At 38.9% G+C, this 24,581-nt stretch overlaps 1 protein-coding gene across 1 annotated transcript in view; it reads left to right on the top strand.

Annotated features, from left to right (window-relative positions):
• The window catches only part of LOC117830342 (A disintegrin and metalloproteinase with thrombospondin motifs 14), a 90,579-nt gene that overhangs the window by 49,631 nt on the left and 16,367 nt on the right, over positions 1-24,581 (top strand). The window contains exons 7-14 of the mRNA XM_034708436.1: positions 2,722-2,878; positions 6,990-7,095; positions 16,920-17,063; positions 17,574-17,706; positions 19,104-19,217; positions 19,386-19,534; positions 23,045-23,217; positions 23,423-23,556. Coding sequence (XP_034564327.1) covers positions 2,722-2,878; positions 6,990-7,095; positions 16,920-17,063; positions 17,574-17,706; positions 19,104-19,217; positions 19,386-19,534; positions 23,045-23,217; positions 23,423-23,556 — 1,110 coding nt within the window. The remainder of the gene's footprint in view (positions 1-2,721; positions 2,879-6,989; positions 7,096-16,919; positions 17,064-17,573; positions 17,707-19,103; positions 19,218-19,385; positions 19,535-23,044; positions 23,218-23,422; positions 23,557-24,581) is intronic.

Below are 24,581 nucleotides of genomic sequence, written 5' to 3'. Positions count from 1 at the left end.
TGCCTCTCTGAAAGGCACTGCATTGTGTATTCCATATTATATGTTGTTGTTGGTTTTGAGTGAACCATTTCTATGGATGCAACTTGAATTCTGAGTATGACCCTGATTATCTCAACAGAAGAAGTATAACTTTTATAAAACCAATACAATCATGTCAAGGAATCCACATCACATGTAGAATGATTGGTTTGTTTAGAGCTATAGCTGTTTAATGAGCGGGAAGAGCCCGTTCAGAGGATCTGGACCTGACAGGACGAGGAAAGGTCTTCAACCACAACCCACTCCCTATACATTATCCCTTTTGTAACTCATGCATACATAATGCAGAGCATACATCGACATAAATAATCTCAGCCTGCGAATATTATAATTATTATGATGTATGAAGAAGAAGATAGTCTCTTGAAATTACTGTAAATGAGAAAAGGGATGAAATCATCCGTCATAGTTAGCTCTGTTCTCACCTGCTGGGGACCACAAAATTAGACTTCTGGCTAACTCTGGCATATTTACATGGATGCTATGCTGAAATGTTCATTAATATGCACTGTCCCTTTAAATAATGAAATAAGCAGGAAGCCTTCACTGCACCTTTGATTATTTCTTCGTAGGAGAGGCATTGTTTGCTTTTCTTTATCCCCCCCATGCATTGAGCCTTTCATCTGATGGACTATACATCAGTTTGTTTGTATTCTATAAATTTAGGTCAACGACATCCTCATTATTTTCTAGTTGTTTTTCTATACGTACAGTAGATTTAATTTCCTGTTTACATGTTGCTTCTTAACATGTTGCAAAACTTACCGTAACACATTGCAAATCTACCATAAACAACATGTTTATATGCATGATCAGGCAGTGCAGGATGTGCATGTCCAACTCCTCTTCTGAGCCTGATAATCTCCATAACTGCCTGAGGTTGCTTGGAGACCGGCGTTTTGCATTTAGCTCTTCTTGCCTAGTTGCCAAAGCAGCTGTTTACACAGCACCAATTAGATGAGCTCAAACATGCTGGATGTGTCAGCAGCACTCAGGCTGAAAAGAAGACATTTCTGCCAGTTCCTCTAAAGTCTTGTATTTCTCTTCACTTCAGGTGCTCTGTGTGTGAGTGGTGTCACTGTCCATCACCATGCTGTTTCGCTCCTAACTGAGTTTTTATGGTCATGTGAGGCTTTTTCATAACGTGTGAGATAAACGCTTTCCATCCCCACTTGATATTCATAATGCCTGTTCAGTTTCCGGCAACAGATTTCACTCTGAAGTCATCCATCTGCAGTTGGAATTCGATTTGGAGGATGCATGTCAGTTTAGAAGAGAAAACACACATACACCGAGGGTTTATGTGTTCTCAATGTAAATATAGCGCTACTTGAAACACTTTGAGCAGCAGAGCTGTCTTGCTTTTTTCCTTACACCCTTTTGGCACCTCAGCATTCAAAAAAAGAGGAGTGAAAGACTGAATGTATTGAAAACCACATAATTACCAGAAAAAAAGATAGAATAAAGACTTATCAAACAGTATCATGCCCACAGCAGCATATAGTTTTATCGAGCAATCACACGTTTCATAGAATCAAAGGTGTTTGGTTCAACGTACAAAATCTTTCAGACTCTTTGATTAGATATTTCATGTCACATTTGTGTGTGCTAAATCATTTTCTCCCATTGAAGTTAAGGCCTATTCATTTTCAAGGGTTTGAAGTGTAATAATTTCTATAACACTTTGCCTGGTCTCAATCTAAGGTCTCAAGTGTTGGCTCTTCCTGGAAGAATAAATGTTAAGTTCAAATCACTTCAGGAGTCCAGCTGAAGTTCAATCCAAGAAAAAAAACTTAAAAAAATCTATGCATCTGAACAAAGTGAGCTGTTCTTCTGCCACAGACCAACTCCAGAACAAAGGCGTTACAGGGATTTATATAGGAAAGAGTAGTGAGAATGTGTGGCACAAAAGATCTCAAAGACATGCCTTATCTTCATTTTACAACATTTTGATTGGACATCATGACCATAATTCTTCCTATGGTGTAAGCAACAAAGAGACAGGCCCATCATCCCACTCACTGGGAGATATAGGTGCTGAATGTTGGTAAGACTGAGTCGAAAACAACCGTGACCGAGTCATGAACCCTAGTAGAAAACAGCTGTGAGGGGATGCCCTTGCAAAACTGCTGACAGTGACTATCCAATGTACCTTTGAATACGTGAGTAGGCACAATTGCTCTCTTAGCCTCAAACTATAGCTGTGCGCAGGTGCATAGGGAGATTTTACATCCCTTTGACTTGCATTGGGTGTGTGGTCTCTCCAGTGCTTACACAAGCCTGCAGATGTAATATGATACTCACACTACTGTGTGTGAGAGAAGAGTGAGAGGAGAATAAGAAGAGAGGTTTAAATTAGAATGTAGAAAAATACACTACAGGTTTCCATGTTTTTTTTAACGGTAAAACATTTACATTCTGTGGACTCATGCTGTCAGCTACAAGCTTTTATTCCCAGCATGATCCTTTGAGCTTATAATTAAGGCTCATTTATGGTTTACATGAAATGGGAATAATTGTTTCTCGCTGTGTGGTGGCTCTTACATAAAAGCCCCCTAATTTCAGGATTTTTAAAGTAAAAGTTTTTGCACACTTAAAGTCTTTCACATTTATCTGACAAGGTCGATCACATTTAACAGTTTGAGTTATAAAACCATTTCCCTCTTTCTTACATTCCTGCAGTCTATAAGTCTGATCGAGCGCGGCAACCCATCCCGCAGCCTGGAGCAGGTGTGCCGATGGGCCAACACGCAGCAGCGCCGCGACCCCGACCACGACGAGTACCACGACCACGCCATCTTCCTCACAAGGCAAGATTTTGGTCCAGCAGGTATGCAAGGTACTGTATTTTTCTCGATCGAGGACTGTGCAGAGTGAGTGCTGATTTCTTCTTCCATTCACAAAAAGGGGTTGGCTTCAAGTCTTGCCCAGGTAAGGTAGATTGGAAAAAAAACTTTAAAAGCAGAGACAAATTCTGCAAACAGCAAGCTCACACAATAACTGTGTAGCTTTCCAAAACCTTGCTGACTTGACATTGATGCCATCCTGGATATGAGAAAATAAAGTCTGATTTTGTTGAAGGAGGTTTTTGGCATGTAGCGAAAAAACAGAAATTGTGTGCTAGTTTGTTTTTCTATAAAACAAATGTAATTTTAATCTTAATAACACATGTATGATATCTTTAGGAGTTGTTTTGTACCATACATGTTGTGTGAGTTTTTTTGAGTTTTTCTCATGCTGTATTTCTTCCTTTTAGCCCTTCAAAACAAAATTTGAAGCGAGCAGCCTAAACGCCAGAGAAACTTGGTGCCGAAAGAACAAACATCCTCTGTGCCCAAGTTCAATATCTGCGTTTATTTTTAACTTTTTAAGCATAAGTGTCATGTTTAGAAGACGACCCGAGGCTACCTGGTTTGCTTGTCACACCTACGGATGTTGCCATAGCTGCTGTTGTTTTGTGTTCATAATAAGGCCTTGGTTGCTATGGCACCTCACACTGTGTTGGGGCTGGACCCGGTGCTGTGTGTTGAGGGTCACAAGGAGACATCACACTCCCTTGTCAAAGTCGAGGTGTGATATGGAAGATTCTGAATCCAAATACAGATTTTGGACTGCAGGGTACAAAGAATAAAATCTGTGCATGCTTGTGAAGTAGCTGCTAAGTAAACAGATATTAAACAACTGAGTGAACCACACATGAAGTTGGTTTATTTTGAATGGCATGTGATGAAGTTGTAGGTTATGGCTGTCTTAACAGTGTTATGTTTTTATGGGGCCTGATACATATAATGGTAGGTCATCAGCATATAAAGATTCTATAAATCCCTCTTAAAAGGAGGAGGATCTCAGTGCAATCTGAGAGGTTCTGTCACCAATGTGAACAGTGGGGTGATGGGGGGGGGGGTCAAAGGTCACCCCTGTCTACTTCCTAATGTCAATGCAAATAGCCAGCTGAGATACAAATAAAGTTTGCAAAAGCAAATGCACTGCTACCACATCCACATCCACGATGTCAAGTGTTCAGATCTGCTTTTTTGCCACTGACTTATTTTTCACACTGTATGTTTGAGTGCTTGAGTTTATCAACCACATGAGGAGACCACTATTCTCCTCTCTCTCATGACATCAGCAGTACAAAGAAACAGGTTTTTTTTTTCGACTCTAGCTGCTGCTGCTGCTGCTGCACTTTCTCGCTTCAATGTGCAAAGCTGCCACTGGCCTCTTCATGGGAATGTAAATACATTCCCTTGAATTCCTTTTATCTGCGTTCAGATAAAAGGGGGAAGCTCCACAACTGCTTACATGTCTCACTGTTTGCCTGCAACACCAAGTGTGTTCATTTTGTTGTCATTCATGCAGAAAAACATGTATCAAAGCATTCAAAATATCACTTTCATTATCTCACTGCAGGAGAAAACACTCTGCTATGAACGGCATAACATGCTGCAGATGTTTCTCCTTTTCATCACCACCAAAATAACCTGACATTAGTGTCTTCATCACTGTCTTGTCTGCTGCATTTTCTGCTTTTTACCTGCATGCCAAAAGGTCTTCTGATGGTCAGAGAGCATGGAAATGATCCGAAAGCCGCCAAAAAGAAAAAAGGAATGAGCGTGCTCCTGATCCAAACCAAATGCGCTAAGCTGAATCGCTGCACATCTCTTGATCGAGTTATGTTTTGTTAATGTTTGTGCTTTGCTTCAAAAATATGGTGAACTATGTGAAATGTTTTGATGCCGGGCAGATGTCTGCTGGGAAATTCAGACGTGCCTCTGAGCTTGCTGTTTTCTTTAAGTCTGTCTTAATGCACAACTGGGAGATGAGCAATATGCAAGCTGTAAGCTTTTTATACCCTTCCATCTATCCAAAAAAAGATAAAGGACATGTAAAGTATCCCTTGTGAGGCAAATCCTGAAAACTTACTTCAAAATAAAATAGAAGTTTTCTATCTCTGAATTTAGACTTATTGCCAACATTAAAAACACCACATTATATCATTATTATATTATTATGATTATCGCAGGTTATCCAGGCAGTAGCACACAAGAGGGAGTGCAGTTGTACTGAATATCAGCAGGAGAACCAGTCATAGGCATGAGGCTAAGTGTCAACAATAATACACACAGCTATGCAGACATTCAGTATAACAGCATTATCTTGATTGTGATATTGCATTTTAACAACAGTTGTAAAATATGCACATATAGATAAACAGTAATAATTCACAAAGCGCTGTTGTTGTTCTGAATCCTCATATCTCCAAAACTACAGTTTTTCAGGAAATTTAAAAAACCAGTTTTTTGATGTTTCTGTACTTTTCTTTAGACTCAGCCAACACAACACAAAACAATGCAGCCATCAGACTCAGAGGAAGATCTCATGCACAAATATTTCATTAAAAAAATAGAAATGAAAATAAAAAGTCCATAGTCCAGAAGAAAAAAGTAAAAATAAAATAAAGAATATAAATGAATAAATAAATACACTAAATTAATTAATTAATTAATTACTAACAATTCAAAATAATATTACTTATTATGATAATAGAGAAGTAATAGAAATAGACACATTACACATTAAAGAAAAATACATAAATACATAAATACATAAATAAAATAAATAAAATAAATAAAATAAATAAAATAAATAAAATAAATTAAATAAATTAAATAAATTAAATAAATTAAATAAATAAAATAAAATAATAATGTATATCACAAATCAGTCCATCAGAAAGCCAACTGAAAAGAGATGAAGCAACAGGTGCTCTCCTAAAAAAAACCCAATCTTTTTTTCTTTTGAATATTTTCTTTTGCTTTTCAAATTTAAACACAAACAGAAAATAGACTTATACAAAGGACAGAAAATAAGATAAGGAAGCCTACTGTTTGAGAGCTGTTAATATTACAGAATAAAAACAGACAGTAGTTCCAAAATAATGATAGAAAAACAAAACAAAATAATAATTAATAATTTAAAAAATGATAATAATTAACAAAATAGACGAGAGTCAAAATTGACAAGACAATCTGTATATCAATAACAAAACACTGCACAAGATATCAGTCACAAGCTCTTTTCAGTTGCTTTTCATTGGCTGAATTTTTTTTAACGCCCACTTACAGGAGTTAAGGGTGACCAAAAAACATAATCAATAAATAATGAAATATGGAGATACAAGGTTTCTGCCTGACAGCAGCAACAGAGGAGTTAGTTGTTGTTTATTTAATTACTTATGTTTATGCCATTGCCAACACAGCTTGCTCTGCAACTTGACCACACATTTCACTACACTCGTTCACTTTGTGTAAGTCTACATGTTACAGCAGATCAGCTATTTTTTGTCTCATAATTTAACTATATATATTTCCATTTTATATTACACATAGGCAGAAAAATATGGCTCTTGATAGACAAGCATGACTGATTAATGGGGGCTAAGACTCCCTACATGTTAATTAATAGTATTCAGAGCACTTATACATAAAATGAAGGTCAATATTTCATGACTCATATAATGCTTCCTGCACAATCAAATAACCTAGTTGAGACTAAGAATCAAAGGATTGTATATAGGGGCTCTTAGAAACCATTCCCTCTCTCTGTCTGTCACTGAAATGATTTCTCTTGATTTTCCTAAGCCCATTAAATGCAACCGACTGCATATAGACTAAAATAAGTATGTATTGTATGAGTATAATCTATATGTTTGCACAGGTCTATCAGACATTTAAAGCAATCTTCACAGTCTGATCTCACGAGTCCATTTGACAGACAGTACACTAAGAAAAAACTGAAATAGTCACAGTGACTGATACCACATTATAGCACTCTGACTTCGTTTATGTCACATGAAGAGACAATTTTCCACCTGGAAAATCAACGAGAATGTCACGACCTTCACCCTGATTCTTGATTATTAGGTCTGTGTGGTCTTTTGTGTTGCCCAGGTTACGCTCCAGTGACAGGGATGTGCCACCCACTGAGGAGCTGCACTCTGAACCACGAGGACGGCTTCTCCTCCGCCTTTGTGGTCGCTCACGAAACCGGCCATGTGTGAGTAAAGAAATGACGATGAAAAGCACCAGCAGAGCCTTTCAGGGTCTTACTGCATCCAATTAAGGCGATAGTTTTGTGCAGCAACTGAAGTCTGTAATCACAGGCAGAGACCTTTAAACGGGCTCTGTTGTCTTTCTACAACAACAACATGTGCAAGCATTTACTCAGCCAGACAGGATGAGATTATTCAGCACTGTCGTGGGAAAAGAGCAAACTTAAATATTAATCATGTGTTAAAGCACGAAAACATTAACTGCATGTTTTCGCTATTCTATTGGCTCAACATGCGGGAAAATGTCAGGCTTTTCTTAATGCTCTCATAGAGGTATTAATCATAATACCTTGGAAGCGTTTGATGGTTTTATTCACCATGGAGGTCATATTTAAAGGTGACCTCCATTATGTTCAGAGTAGTTACTAATATTCATCATCTTTGTGAGCAGAAGTGGAAAAAACTGCACCTCTTGCTATACTTCTCTCTGGTGCAACAGCAGCTTTAACTACTACATCAACACACATATACTGTGCACATCACCAACATACAAAATTACAAGCATCATTAAGATAGATGTCCTTTTGGATTAGACTGTACATACTTACCTAATGAAGTGTCCTCTATGCCAGGAGTTCCTGAAGGGTGGGTTGGGACCCCCTGAGGGGTGGTGAGATGTCTTCCAGAATGTTGTTTTTAACATTCTTACCTAAAAATAGTACATTTTAACAATTATAGTAAAAAAAATCGACAAAAATAGTAGCTAACCTTGAAATAAAACCTTGAAAATAGAAAATGTAATGACTGTAAACTATCTAACTATTTCAATCCTCTCAGCTCCAATGACAATGTCAGCGTTGATGGGCTGCATACTGGTTTTAGAGAAAAACATGCCTTTAGTTTTACTTACATTTAGACTGAGACAAGATTGGTCAAGCCATGCTGTGATCCTTTCCATGACAGATGATAACTTCGCTGCTGCTAACTCAGCTGTTTTTGCATGAGTATACAGAACAGTAACACCTATTTGTAACACCTATGTATATATACAGTTTTAATCAATCAATCAATCAATCAATCAATCAATCAATCAAGCTTTAATTATATAGCGCCAAATCACAACAAACGTTATCTCAAGACGCATTAAAAACATAGCAGGTCAAGATTATACTCTCTGTTAAATTATTAACAAAGACCCAACATCAATACAGGATAAAACTCAGTCTTATCTCATTCTAATCCACCACGAGTAGAGCACTTTGCAGTATTTAGCTAGTTACAGCTGCAAGGAAGAACTTCCTTTAACAGGCAAAAACCTCAAGCAGAACCAGACTCATGTGAGACAGCCACCTGCCACGACTGAGTTGGGGTTGAAAAGAGGGATAAAGGAGATGAGAGAGAGAGAGAGAGAGAGAGAGAGAGAGAGAGAGAGAGAGAGAGAGAGAGAGAGAGAGAGAGAGAGATGATAGTGGTGAGACAGATCGTAGTAGTTGTAGCCCTTGGAACGTCCACAGCAGCAGGCCGTCTACAACAGCGGCTCAGAGGAACCTACGACAAGGGAGCTCAGGGGTTCAGGGAATTCAGAAAGGTCTATGGTTAGTAACTTTAATGGGACAGGGAGAGTTAATGTGTGAGTGGTGGGGGGGTAGCTGACGTGCACCTCCTCCAAAATGTAACTCCCCGTAGAATCAACGCGGACCACAAGCCCTGTGATTGGGCTCATGAAAATAGAGAGGATGTCTGCCTCCCAGACCCTAACTGGTAGATGATTCCAAGGAGAGGTGCCTGATAACCGAAGGCTCGACCTCCCATACTATCTTTAGAGACTTTAGGTAGTTTATATATATATTATTTTTTTCAGGCTTGTATGTTAAGGCCTATAGTCTCTTTACATGGGATGCAGAATTTAACCACTAGGTCAAACCATCACCTCACAATTTGTTGAAAATGTGTGTGTGTTTTTCTTGGACAAATAAGTTGATCTTCGTGAGGCTAACTATTTGCAACTCTTTCATATACAATTTTGCCATATCAGACTAACGCAGGTTTTCCAACTTTGGGTATCTGGCTGGAGTGAGATATTTTTCGGCACAGGTGTCATCACGTGCTTAATTCCACTTAATCAAATGCACTTATATGGATAACATCAATAGAATTTACCATTCGAATGGAGTGAATTGTATTCATCTGGTAGTTGGTTTTAGACATTCACTCACAAATTATTTCTCTCACATAATCAGTCCCTCACATCCTCATAAATTATATTCATCATTGCCAGCTGGTCAGTTACCGTGGTTCATGTAATTAAGCTTTGATGATCCTTCTAACCTCTGTGCTCCCTCTTGTCTTGAGTCAATATTCTCACTCAGTCTAAATGCAATAAATCCAAATACCTGCAACTCTGATATCAGTGTCTGAAGTCTGAAAATAAAGTCAGCATCAAGAGTGTGGTGCTATTTTTAGTACAATCAGAGTGCACCTATGACGCACACCCACATGTGCACATACACGGTTTAGATGTGGCTCCCTTTAAAGCTTGTCAACTGTGACAAGTGGACATCATTATTGTATGACGGTATTAGTCAGCGGTATAACAAGCGATGAAACTACTGCATAAGCACACTTCGCACACCTATCACCAATGTTTATATTGTTAACATTAAGGCCAATAAAAACTACAAATGACTATGCTCTTCTGTAGCACAAATCCACTCAGTGTACTTGCAAGTGCACACACTAAAATTTATAATAATTTATTTACATAAAGCTTTTCACGGACATAGAACAACACAAAGTGCTTTGCACAGACAAGACATACATACTGTTTAAAAAATAAATAATAATCGTCATAATAATAATAACAGAATAATGATAATAACCCAAAATACACACACTAGTATGCCGCTGTCAGTCAACAATAAAATGTGAAGAACAAAATTTATTCTGACTGTAAACTGTAAACCAGGAGGAGGAGGGAAAAAAATCCTGCTTTAATCCAGGATCTCATGAATGATACTGGATCAGACAAGTCCACAGGGGGGTCTGTTAGGGTTCACAAACATAAGTGAGGCTCTTTTTTTGCAACCTGTTAAGGCTTTGGCTAGCTGCCTTGACATTGTATCTTGAGGAAGAAATATGTAGTGTGACTGATATGTCCACTTGTCACAGTTGGAACCTTTACATGGAGCCACATCAACTGTACTTGTGTATACATGGGCTTGCGTCATAGGTGCGCTCTGATTGTTATAAAAATAGCACCACACTCCTGATACTGACTTTATTTTTAGATTTCAGACACTGATATTGGCTTTGCGGATATTGGGACTTGTTGCATTTGGGCTGAGTGAGAATATTGACTAAAGACAAGTTGGAGCACAGAGGGTAGACAGATCATCAAAGCTTAATGACATGAACCAAGGTAACTCACCAGCTGGCAATAATGAATATGATATATGAGGAAGTGAGGATGTGATTATGTGAGAAAATGTGTGTTTTTGTGAGTGAGTGTCTAAAACCAACAACCAGCAAACACAGTTTCCTGTGACATACAATATAATCTGATCATTTTATTAGTATAGTATAGTATATAGTGGAGTTTTTTTGTTTTTTTTTACCTCTCAGACATCCAACTTACTGTAGAATTGGACTGACTGGTATTGCAATATATATTGATTATTGCTGAATGCCTGTATTTTGATGTGATCCCCATTTGAAGTTAGGCCATGTGAAGTGTGATATCTTGAGTATTATTTCTTTCTAGGTGAAATCGAAACACTTGCTCCAATTTTGTGTTGATTGATATCTCCATTCTTGTTTTAAATCCTCTTGATGTGATCCAAATAAGTGCACATGATTAAGTACAAGTTTGTGTCCCAAAAATCTCAGTCCAGCGAGACACCCAAACTTGGCAACCCTTGGTCTGCATCTTCTCTCTCCATGAACTCTTTGATCTTTTGTCCAAATCATTTGCAAATTTCCGCCCACTCTGCTCCAATTGACACATTTCCTCTCCTCTAATGGACCGAGGAAAAGCTGATAGCTCATATCTGTGAAGTGCACTCTCCTGCTGTGGCACAAATCTGGAAATAGTCTGTAGATTACTTGATTGACTGCAATGTTAGACTAAAGATCAGAGAAAAGAGGTCACCAACCATATCATCGTCTGACAGTGGAGAGCAGGCAGACTTCATGCTATGTGTGTCGCTGCTCTGAGACCTGATCAACAAGCGTGATTGACTCATTGATTGGATGCATCATTTTTACCAGGATTTTAGAGTGTTTGTTTGCTGCTTGGCGAGGTAGTGCTGCTGAATATTTGACTTTTCAGACTAAATGATATGCAAGAAATAATGGACATTTAATAACTTTCAAAATAATTTTAAACCAAGGGCAAGACTGAATTCATGAAAATCTCTTATTACACATGCAAGACAGAAGCTTCCTGAATGATAGAATATTGTAGGTAGGTGCTTGTCATCTACGTGTGCAAGTTTTTAAAAGAAAAATATCTTATCTCATTTGCCTTGTCACTCAGAATATCTAATCATTACAATAACTCAGACACAGGTCACGGAGATGATGTAAGAGAGGTTCGTCCTTCACATTGGGAATTATATAACTCCAAAATCTGAATTAAATGGAAGGCAAAGAAAGTAGAGAAAAACGGATACTCTCTTATCGTCGGTTTGAGAAGCAGGTCAGAGTTTTTCGATCAATCATTCGATCTTTATTTTTATAGCGCCAAGTGTTATCTCAAAATGCTTTACAAACAGACCCAGGCCCTTCCTTTTAACAGGCTGAAACCTCGAGCAGAACCAGACTCATGTTAGACAGCCATCTGCCTTGACAGAGTTGAGATTGGAAAGAGGGATAGAGGGAGACAAAAAGAGAGAGAAGGATAGTAGTCATAGCAGCAGGCTGTCTACCCCAGCGACTCAGAGGAACCAACGGGACAAGGGAGCTCAGGGACTCCAGAAAGGTCTACGGTTAGTAACTTTAATGGTACAGGGAGAGTTAAAGTAAGACATTCACAGAGAGAGGGGAGCGATAAAGATTTGATAAATGCACCTTGCTGCTGTAATTGCAGCAGCAACACTTGAATAGCAGACACCTTGCAGCAGATGTGTTGGGTTTAATACAGACCGAGCAAGCTGGATCCCGTCTATTCTCTACATTGAGAACAAAAACAGTAACATAGGACAGTCACAAAAAACATTTACATTGAGAACAATAACAGTAACATAGGACAGTCACAGACAAAACAAACAAGTCCTATTCCCTATTCCCACAGCACTAGATCTTCAATAGGCACATAGCCAGACAATTAAACAAAAGCATCCATACAGACATGACGCACGCACAAAAAATATAAATATACTGTATGTGTAAATAAGAAAATAAAATATATAGATTTATATAGAAATAAGAATGAAAAAGTAAGAATAGGATTACAGAGTCATGTTGGTAGCTGTAATGTTTTCAACATACGATATGAACGGTTGCACATGACCTCCCTTATCCAATGGCTATATGTTGGAGGTACAGGGTCCCTCCATTTAGTTAGGATAAGCCGCCTGGCCAAAGGGGAACAAAAAGCCATCATGTTTGCTTGACACCCATTAAAAGTAGCATTCTCTGGGGCAACTCCAAATAGTGAAATTAGTGGAGAGGGGTCTATTGTTGTACCACATATTCCGGAAAAGGTCTCAAAGATGGAACACAAGAAACTATGAAGTTTAGGGCAGGTCCAAGAGGAGGTTTAAGGACAGTAGATGTTGGGCTATGGACCAAAATGAAAGCTCCAGATTAAGCCATAGTGTTGTTTTTTGACTGCTTGGGGCTGTAGTAGAAAAAAAGTGCCATCTAATGTCAAAGCCCCTGTGAAGAGCTTTGTTTGTGTCGATTGTGGCACTGCCTGTAAACAAAGTGACTCCTCTTAAGTTGCCGATTTTGCCCGGTCTCAAAACATATTTCTTTTTTTTTTTTCCTATGCATGATTTTAGCGTGACCATACCTGCGTACAATACAATAACAAAGGATGCTTTCAATAAGTACAAGTAAAATAAAGTTAAAATGTTGCCAAAATTTGAAAAGTTCATCTTCATTTGAAAATACAGACCCTGTTTGCCCTTCTTTTGCATCAGCACATTGGTCCCAGGAGAGTTTGTGATCTATAATGAGACCATGATACTTATATTCTCTCACTACCTCAATCTCCTCTCCCCCTGATCCTCGATGGAGTAAGTGGCTGGGCCTCTTGTCTGAAATCAATAATCAGCTCATTGGTTTAAGACGCAATCAGATTTAGGCGTGGGACCTCACACCAGTTGATAAAGTTATTAACACTGGACTATGTTCAACTTTCCCCTACTCCAGTGGGCTGACCATGATGGCGTTGTGATATAATGAACAGTGTATCTGCTGCGACAACAGTCTGAGACAAGACCCGGACATGAAACGGAGAGCCACTGAATAAATGTATCAACAAGTTGGCTTAAGATATTGATTAAAGGACAAAGAGATAGTATGCAGGCATGGTAGGTCAATATTAGAGTTTTGATGCATTTCAGTAGCTTCAAAAGGAACTTCTGTTTAGCTTTCAGCACACTTCACCATGTGTGTGTGTGTGTGAGATGAAAGTGGCATATGCAAGAAAGTATGACCTGTGTTCTCTTTTTTAAAGAATGTACTAATGTAAGCACCACCTCCAATGAACAGATCTGCTTTTTGTTGTGGTGGTACTCGCTCCAAGAGAAGATTCCACTCTAATCATGTGGAGGGTCTCACAGGATTCTTGACGCATTTCCAGTCAAGGTTCAAATCAATACAGAACAGAGAATCTGGTAGACAATGATATAACACCAAATTGAGCCTGTACTCCGCTGAGATGTAGAGCTGGCTTTTGACCTGAAGTTTCAATTATAAGATTAATTTAAAAAGAACAAGTAAAAGCCCAACAAGACAAGACAAGGATGGTGTTCAGGAAATTAAAGGAGAAAAATGCAGCCTTTAAGGATATTTCTATAGATACACCAGTATGTGTCAGTGAGTGAACTTCTCTGAAACATCATGTAATAGGCATGAAGTGATTCAATGTCAGATTTCATGTGAAGTCAGCTCCCAGTAATGTGAGAGGTAGCCAATTACAGGAGGATACTGTACTTCCTGGAGCCCCCTCTAACCCCCTGTAGAGAACACTTCAGTTCATTATAAGCACAAAGAAAATACTACACAGAGCTGCAGCATGTTCCTGGGGGTATCTTCCCTTTTTACAGGAACTTTCCAGATTAAATTACTCCCTGCATTCGACAAATACATCCCCCATGAGGCTTTGTGAACGTGTTAATGACTAGTGAGATATAGAGTTGAGCTAAACTTGAAAATTGATGTAATTGACTTGTGTATAGCGTGGCCCAGCTAACAGACTTGTTTGTTGTTAAAGATTTACAGCAAACAGAAAGTTCACATGACGTCTTGACCCTGTATGAAAATATTCCCCTGATTTTCAGTGAGCTACGATGAAATGCTAGCAAGAACAACATTTCCGCCCCTGTTTCATTCCACTAGTTTTTGTAACTTAGCTTTCTGTTTCTAGTAAAAACAAACAATTGGTGTCACCTATTGGTTTCTGAAGCAGAGTTTTGAGGCCTATTGTTGGTGGACTTTTTTTTTTTAATGGATGTGTATGTGGCATCTAGTACTTCCAGAGCAAGCCTCTAATGAACTTTTGAGGAACTGCAGTTGTAGCATTTCCACACAGGCTTCATTTCTCACAGCTGGAGGTTGCCTCTTGGTTGTAACTGATGGTTGCTGGTAAATGCATGTTGCCACCTAGAAAAAACTGACTCTACACTAAAACCTAATCTACTAGAGCCAGAACGTCAATATAATAATAATGATAGTAATAATAATAATAATAATAATAATAATAATAATAATACATTTTATTTATGTAAAACCTTTTAAAAACATGGTTATAGACTTGTGAGATAAAACACAAAAGCACATGACAAAGGTAAGGAGAGCTAAAATGATTTAAGTAAAAACAATAATAAAAACCATGCAGAAATTAAAAAGTCAGTGATGAGTTAAGACATAAAAGCACATTTTTAAAAAGTGTGTTTTTAAAAGAGATTTAAAAGAGGACAAGGATGTGGCTTGCCTGATCTCCTCCGGCAGGTCATTCCAGAGTGACGGGGCCCTGACTGCAAAGGCCCGTTCACCTCTGTTTTTGACTTCGCCCCTTGGAAGTTCCAAGAGGGACCTGCCGGAGGATCTCAGACAGCAGTTGGGGACATACATTTTAAAGCATTCACTTAGGTACTCAGGGGCCAGTCCATTTATTGCTTTAAAAGTGAGTGTTAAAATCTTAAAATCAGCCAGTGAAGAAAGGCTAAAATTGGTGTGATGTGTTCCCTTTTCTTGGTGTGTGTGAGGAGTCTGGCAGCGGCGTTTTGGACTAACTGGAGTTTTGAGAGGTTGTGTTTGCTTAGGTAGGTGTAGTGTGAGTTACAATAATCTATTTTAGTTCCAACAGCAAGTTATTTTTACTTATATCTAACTAAAATCTAATAAATCATATCTATAATATTTAATAATTAATTAGAATGAATGTCATCAATTATGAATATCCCCACAGTTTATAACTTGGTGCTTTATTTTTATTTCTTATTCCTTTTTCTATTATATTCCCACACTCTCACCACTACATGTATTTTGAAGCAAGCCCCTTTGGATAAATACAGTATTTCTTACTCTGATGCTGGAAATAATGAAAATAAAGAAAGGGATGTACCACCACTTAGAGGAAGCCTTTTAATATGATTTATGACACAAGTCCCCATTGAATGATTTGCCAAACTTTCACCTTTCTTCATAAATGAAAAAGAGCAAATCAAAGCCCTCTTCCAGCAAAGTAACCAGTCTTAATTGAAATGGACATTTTATGGTGACTCACGGAAAACCAAGACTCAAAGGGTGAGTCACAACCCACACGTAGCTGCACAGACAGCGTCCTTCAGAGGAAGGAAGCACTTCAGGAAATTGTTTTATATGGCATTTCTTTTTGACCATTCTGTTCCTCCTTGCTTAACCCTCCTGTTATGTTCCGGGTCAGATTGACCCATTTCAAAGTTCAAAAATCCCCAAAAAATTATTAAAAGATTTTTTTTCGGTATGAAACTTATTCTGTTCGGCTTAATCAACATATTTAAAAAAAAAGGTTAGGATTTGCAAACCCCTGCATGTTTATATTACATAGATACTGTTCGGGGGTCAATTTGACCCGGCAGTCAAATATTGATTTGAATGTTAGTAATGGAGTTATATTAAATTTTAAAAAATGTTAATTTGGGATTTTTTTGGGTTCTGACACTTTTGGATAATTAAATAGGCCATGGGTCAAATTGACCCAGGAACATTAATGCTGTTCCTGAGAAAAGAACATAACAGGAGGGTTAACCATGAGCAGGGGAGGGAAAATATGCCCATCAGATCAAACACATTGGCTCCTCTACAAACATAAAGACTCACTGCAGTATCAGAAGTATTTTGTGTTTTTCTGATACATCTAGGAGAAGGACATATATTTTGTCATGATTGCAATTGTTACATTGAGCTTTATGTATTTCGTATATTCGTGGTGTGTGTTTTTTTACTTTAAGTAATTGATATCAAGAGGCTTAAATTAATTTAAAAATACTTCTCTCTAATATTCTTCTTTTCTCAGCCACCACCAAGGTCTGAGCAGAATTAGTTTCCTATTACACTGATTTTCATCATTTTCTCACATTTTCATGCACCTCCTTGTTCAATTTTTCCTTTCCATCAGGCTCGGCATGGAGCATGACGGCCAAGGTAATCGTTGTGCAGATGAGACCAGCATGGGCAGCATCATGGCACCGCTTGTCCAGGCAGCTTTCCATCGCTATCACTGGTCACGTTGCAGCAAGCAGGAGCTCAATCGATACATCCAGTGGGTTCTCTTTCTCCTTGTCCATACGCTGTCATTTTCACTTCACTCAGTATTGCTTTACTGCTGGACAGCTTATGTGTGTTTGAAGCATAGACTGTATAAAATATGGATGTAGTATCTGTGATGTCACCCATCTGTTTCTGAAGCGCTGTTGGAGGCCAATCGGCGGCAGCGGCAGCCACAGTGCTGCTGTCAAGCTACAGTGTTCCCGCCTGTCAATCAAGTCAGCTGTGCCTCTCATTGGAGGCTGTAAACACGTTTATTTCTGCTGTAAATATCGGCTTTTTTGAAAGACTCCAATCTAGAGCCAGCTTCAAGCGGATCCTTGATGAACTGCAGTTTTTAGCAATTCTGCATTGGACTCATATTTTTAGACCTGAGGTTGCCGCTCGGTTAAAGCAGAGGAGTATGTTATGGATTTTCTGAGAACTTTCTCCTGATGTAACCTGTACTCCAAAGATACGATATTCATAGTATTTTTATTATGTATTATTCTCATCTTCTCCCCAGCTCCTACGACTGCTTGCTGGATGATCCTTTTGAACACAAGTGGCCCAAGCTTCCTGAGCTCCCTGGAATAAATTATTCAATGGACGAGCAGTGTCGCTTTGATTTTGGCGTTGGATATAAGATGTGCACAGCTGTAAGTCTTTCATAAAGCCCAGAAGTATTGATTTTTGTAACCTGAGTTTTCCTTTATCCTTTGGAGTCAGCAGAAATCTACGGGAGAGTATTAGGACCAGGGATGAGAGGAGGAAGAAGTTTTATTGATTTTGCACTTGGAGAGAAAAGTTGCTCAGTGGTGAGGTCACACTTCTGCATAAAACTTATTCTGGATCTAAGCTGCTGCCACGTATCGCATTTTCAATATGCTATGGTGCTCTGTTCATCTCTGTTTTTAGCAAATCAAATTCTAAAACGACATCCATTCTGCTGATGTTATTCAGAGCATAAAGGTACGGTTACCAGACAGCTGATGGGCTGTTTAAACTAGCTGCTCAGTATGCTAATTTTTTTTACATGTTGTTTAGTTTTTTGGGGGGTTAGGGGCCTTTATAAGTTAAGACAGCTCAAGAGAGACACAAAAATGGTGGAGGAGAGTGGGGAAAGACAAACCAAATCATGCGTGTCCTTAGAGTCAATCCTGTGACCAGTGTAACGAGGACTTCAGCCTCTGTACATGGGGCGCCTGCTCTTCTAACTGAGCTAAACTGGCACGCCAAATGTGTTACATTTTAAGATTGGTGGAAGAGAAAGACTAAAAGGAAAAGTAACGCAACTTTTGTTCAAAACGTAGCAATCGGTACTAGCATAGATTAGCCAGGCTAGCATCTTTTGCTGGTTTAAACCTTAACAGTTTAGGATGTCAGACTGTTTCGATGACATGCTGCATTTCTGCATTGTCTCTTTATTCATAATCAAACTAACACAAAGAGCAAAGGGGGCAAGTGTTTTCTAGCCGGCATAGGAACCCTTTGATTGGGTACAGGTTTTTTGTGGAAGTGTGATGTCACCACCTAGCAACCGTCATTCTTTTTTTTTTAAAGTGCATTTTGAACTTTTTTTCCTCGACATTTCGATTTAACTCACGGAACTGTGTTTAGGATTTGTTCTCAACAAGTCGACCTCAATCACAAAATTATAATTAGACAGTTTCCTTGACATTTGCACTGTTGTCATAAAATTGTATTATAAAAAAATATTATAACTCTCCTCTAATTAGTTTTTTCTCATCCATAGGCCTAATAATCTTCTGTAGAAATCTTTATATGCCTTCATATAGATATTTATTAAGTCAAGAAATTTAAGGAAGTAAGATTACAGTCATAGATATATACAATACAACTGCATAAGACTTCAAGGACTTCAAGTATTAAAGTTTTGTAAGAATGTTGATGACAAGAGGTTGCCTGGAGGCAAAAATCAATTATCTTTAGATTTTAGACTTGAGAAAGGTTAAAGTTCAAACTAAAGTATTCTTTAAAAATCATTAAAAAAAACGCATCACTGATGCATTGACTTGCTCTTTTTCTCGTTCAGTTTCGAACCTATGATCCTTGCAAGCAACTTTGGTGCAGTCACCCTGACAATCAGTACTTTTGTAAAACCAAGAAAGGGCCGCCGGTGGATGGAACAGAGTGTGCCGTAGGAAAGGTAAGAAAAGTCTCTGACCTGTCTTTGAGGGTTTTCATGTTTGAAATAATTGGAATCTGTAGCTCTTTGCAGAAAAGTATAAATGTAATCGCCATAACTCTGAGCTTTTTGACCTTTCTATCTTTTCCTCCCGGCTTGCCTTTCTCCTCTCCTTTGATGTACTTCTAGTGGTGCTTTAAGGGCCACTGCATCTGGAAATCCAGCCAGCAGCCTCAGGGCCATGACGGGGGCTGGAGCTCCTGGTCAAAGCTTGGCACCTGCTCCAGGACATGTGGAGGTGGAGTACGCTCCCGAAACAGACAATGCAACAACCCTCCGTGAGTTACATGGTCGTGAGGAAACTTTGGTCCTCATTTATTAACTTTGCATTGTTTTTCTGGGACTTGTTCTGAAGAAAGTCTTACTCAAACTCATAACTCAATTTTCAAACTGCAGATTTGTTCACATCTGTACTCATAAATTAATCACCATGTCTTTGCCAGTTTGACACTGGTTTTCTTCATTTGTTAAGGGTTAATGATCCTACATCAAAGTTGCCAGTCTTCATACAAAGGCATGCAACTACAGAGCAACGTGTCAGGGATTTGTAGAATAAAATCCACAGAAAACTCTGCACTAGACTTTAAATATAAGAAAACTTTAATACATCTGAAATAGAGGCAGTGCTGCTGAAAGTGAAACATACTGATGGTTCATGGTGTTATTTTCACTTGTGGGCATAAGGGATATGAAAAACCAACTACAGACAAACAAATTGGATGAGGTCACTGGTTCAGTGAACACAGTCTTCAGATATGAGCACACACCAGATGAAGTCAAATAAAAGAGTTAGATCTCAAATCCAATGAGAGGAAAAAATCCCAAAACGGTAGAGGGACTGAATACATGATTTGACAGTGCTCTTATTCTGAAAAGTGCTGCTGTGAAACTATAAAATGTGACATGGTTATCACTGCATGTAGCTTGTGAATACCTTTTTTCATTGCAACATCCATCCATCATGTTTACTGCTTATCCCATTTGGTGTTGCGAGGGGGTGGAGCCTATCCCAGCGGTCATTGGGCAAGAGGCTGAGGTACACCCTGGGCAGGTCACCAGCCTATCACAGGGCTAACATTTAGAGACAAACAAACCATTCACACCCACACACACACACCTACGGGCAATATTAGAGTCGCCACTTAACCTGATGAGCATGTAGAAGTTTAAATGTGGGAGTACCCGGAGAGAATGCACACATACACAGGGGGAACATGCAAACTCCACACTGCCCAGCTAGAGATTTGAACCAGGAACTTTCTTGCTGTGAGCTAACAGTCCTAACCACTGATTTACCATGCAGGACTTTGTTTCAGTCATGTATTTATACTAGGGATGTACATTTTAAGTGTTTTCCATGATCGATTTGGACATTTTTCTTTTTTTTTAAATATATTTTTGGGCCTTTTTGCCTTTATTTTATAGGACAGCTGAAGAGAGATAGGAAGTTTGGGGAGTAGAGAGTGGGGGAAGACATGCAGGAAATGACCGACCGGCCGGGAATCAAACCATCGACCCCTGCAACGAGGACTGTAGCCTCTGTACCACTAGGCCACCAGTGCCCCCGATTTTTGGAAATGTTAACGATCAATTATCGATTAATCAATAAAAAAAAAACCATTATTATTCTTATAAGGCCAAATATGTTTTTCCACCAAAATTATATTTTCCACAGCAACAAAATGCATATAACTGACCGTATTGAATACAGGTCCATGTTTAACACTGATTATCAACGATCAGGCTCATACAAATATTCTCCGTGGACATAGTCTTATAAAGTGAAGGCTCATAATACTAACAGAAAAGTACTTCAGACTCACAGTGTCCAGTTTTCAGTCTACTCATTCTCTTTTAGAAAAATAAACATGTATATTCGGTCAGGTGTCAGCCGGGAGCACAACCGGGTCATAATCAGTCCAGTTGCAGAAAAGCCCAGACGGCTCTGATGTTGCTGGTCTGCAAACATAACGTACTAGCGATTCCAACCAGTCTGTTGCATCTGTATCTAAAGGTGGGGAAATGTCCTGTTCAAAGTTGTCAACTTTTGTGTTGTTGTTGGCAGCAGTTTCGTATTGATCCTCTTTAACCCTAGAACACTATCGCTAAAATTAGTAACACCATCACTAAAGCTGGGTGTTTTTTACCTGATATAATATGCCCAATAAAAAGTACTTGCCATCAAAATATATCAAAATATGAAAATTCATGACAAATTAGAGTAGTGGTCTTTTATTTTAAACTGTGCCATGTCTAACAAAATTTAAAAAAATGTATCATGGGGGGACCCTATAAAAATGCTCCAAAATTACTGAAAATTTGAAATTCAGGACCAAAAATTCCTAAAATACAAAATGATGAAACTGGAAACTTGGTGTTCGGTCCACCCATTCCTAGGACATTTGAGACTTCCCTGGTGAAGGCACAGTCTCCTTGGCACACAAACAGCAGCAGGAGAGAGAAACAACAAAGGGTGAAAATCACCCAAACACGTGCCTGTAAAAGCGGGTTTTCGGAATAGGGAAACACCAACGCCTTTAAAGACTTCAAAGATGATACTGAAGCTACCCAAGGACCCATGACACTCAGACAAACGCAACATAAAAAAAATCATGTAAATGTGTTTGCTCAGATGAAAATCACCCGGTGATATTGTTCTAGGGTTAAAAAGCGGAGACCGCAGACGCCAGCTGAGCGTCTCCGCTGTGCGCAACACCTTTAACAGCTACTTCACATCCAAACATGCTTCAAACTTAAGACACCTCCCTGATAGCTGAGTGTAATATGAGACCACATGTTGTCCATTCCACGTATCAGAAAATTTAAAACAAAAATGCGTGTTTCGAGTAATGTCTTAACAATCAATTAATCGATAACCGATTGATTGTGTGCATCCCTAACTTATACATGTAATAAAAGCTTCCATGAAGAGTTTTCTTGTTTGGAACAGACTGAAATTAATATTTCAGTGTCTTTATGACCTATTTAATCAATTCAGACCATCAGTGATGCGATTAATGTTTTCTACATGAATGTTTTGATGCCTGTAAGCGTTGCTGCAGAAGAGGTGTTGAAAATTAACCACTTTAAAAACAGACTTTTTTCACATTAGATATTCACAGTGAGTGATGAAATGAAGTGTTAAAATACAACATGTTGAGGTTTTTCATCATAAAACACTTCCTAAGCATGCCTTGGACATGATCAGCAAAGATTTAAAAAAACACTGCTTTGTCAACAGGGGGCACCAAAAGTAACGAAAAACAGAAAGTTTGTCACAGGAGCTTAAATCATATGAGTGATGCAGAATTAAGGAAAACACAAACACAGATTGCAGTTAAGAAATCATAATATCAATGATCTTGAAGGTGCAGCTGAGGTTACATAAAGAAATTTCTTCCGTTGCGAATGAGGCCTTTTCAGAGGCCAACAAGTTTATATGATCTGTGTGTGCTTCCAGCAGCTGATGACATACTGTTCAAGAATGAATGCAGCGCTTACCAGCAGGGATCCAGCAGGGATCCAGCACCGGCTTTGATACATTTTAAGTAAACTAAAATCCTCACAGCAAACACTGACAGAATGTGATGAAGCATTCATCTAATTATAGGCTCTTCTGAACTCTGATCTGTGACACGGGATTGTGCTGGCAGCTGGGACAGATTCATCAGAAGATACATCCTTTACAGTCTCCTGATGCACAGATAAAGAGACAAGCTTTCATTGTTGGGGGGCGATGTAAAATATCATAGATGTCATGTCATGATGTTGTTTTTCTCATCGATCAGGCCAGCCTACGGTGGTCGAGACTGCCCCGGCTCTGCTTTTGACTACCAGATGTGCAACACGGAGGAGTGTGGCGGCCCGTACGAAGACTTCCGTTCTCAGCAGTGTATCACGAGGAGCAACAAATACCACAAAAACATCAAGCACACCTGGCTGCCCTATGAGCACCCAGATGGTAAAGACAAAGAAAAGTTGGCGCTCTGTTTTAGATGAATTCTTTATGCAGCACAACAAATGGACAGATGGTTTCTGCAGATTTAGATTCAGGTTTAAGATTCCTCTGTGTGCTGCTGATGTATTCATCAGATTGTTGAAACACTCATATAAACCTCTGTGTGTATGTGTGTGTGCGTGTGTGTGTGTGTGTTTGTGTATTTCAGAGGCTCGTAAGTGTGAGCTGAGCTGTAAGTCCAAGGAAACAGGAGAGGTGGTGTTCATGAACCAGGTGGTGCATGATGGGACGCGCTGCAGCTACTCAGACCCCTTCAGTGTGTGCGCTCGAGGAGAGTGTTTGGTATGGCTTTGATGAAACTCTGTGCTCTTACAAACATAACACTTAAGTCAAAGTAGTCTGTCTTGATATGATACAGGTGTAGGGGTGGGAATCGAAAACCGGATCCGACTTAGAACCGGTTCCAATTGATCAATGCAATTGGAATGGTACACCTCAAATGTTATCAATTCTTCTTAACGGTTCATTTCCCAGCAAGACGTCACATCGCGGTACGTTGCATTACGTGTCACACACGGACGAAAATGAGGCACAGAGAGCAGGTAAAATACCTCCACGATGACCCCTGGAGGAAAAGCTTTTTTCCTCTCCAAATTCAAAGTCTTTTCATCCAGGCTCGAGGGCCAACTCCGGACTCACGTGGCCGAGAATGAGGTCAACCTATTGTTCAGTATGTTCAAGTTGAATATGTTCATGTTCAGTCTTGTGCAGACATAATTTTTGGAAAAAATAAAATGGTTCCTTTTGGTGCAGAAGACTGTGTAGAACTACTTTTTTCCCCCTCAAAAAGATACTCAGGAATCGTTAGGAGAATTGATAAAGAATTGGATTGATAAGCAGAATCAACAAAGGCAATGACATTGATAAAATCTTATCAATTCCCACCGCTATACAGGTGATATGAACGATACATTGAGGTTTTCCCCGGAAATTTAACAGGTTAAAATGTTCCCTTTTTGAAAACTTTGTTATGACATTTCCTTAAGTTTAGGGCTAATATTTGACTTACTTAGCGTGCAACTCTGAAGTCTTTTCTCAGTGTTTGAGCACTGGGGGATTCAAGTTTTCACATCACACTAAAGATAGGTTGAAAAAATGTTTATAGAACATGTTGATGATGGTTATTGAAAAAATATATACAGAATAAATCAATGATTTTGAGTTGTTTTTGCAGTAAAACATCCTTGTGTAGGATCCTAAAAGAGGAACATGTTGCTGCGTTTAGAAAACACATTTACCCATAATGCCTTGACCTTTACTTCGGTGTATTCTCATGATGAAAATAGTGCCCTTCAAAACACTTACAC

The sequence above is a fragment of the Notolabrus celidotus genome, chromosome 18 (genome assembly GCF_009762535.1).
Source record: "Notolabrus celidotus isolate fNotCel1 chromosome 18, fNotCel1.pri, whole genome shotgun sequence".
Lineage (NCBI taxonomy): Eukaryota > Metazoa > Chordata > Actinopteri > Labriformes > Labridae > Notolabrus > Notolabrus celidotus.
Note: the sequence above shows the minus strand (reverse complement) of the source record. Positions and strands in the feature narration are given on the sequence as shown.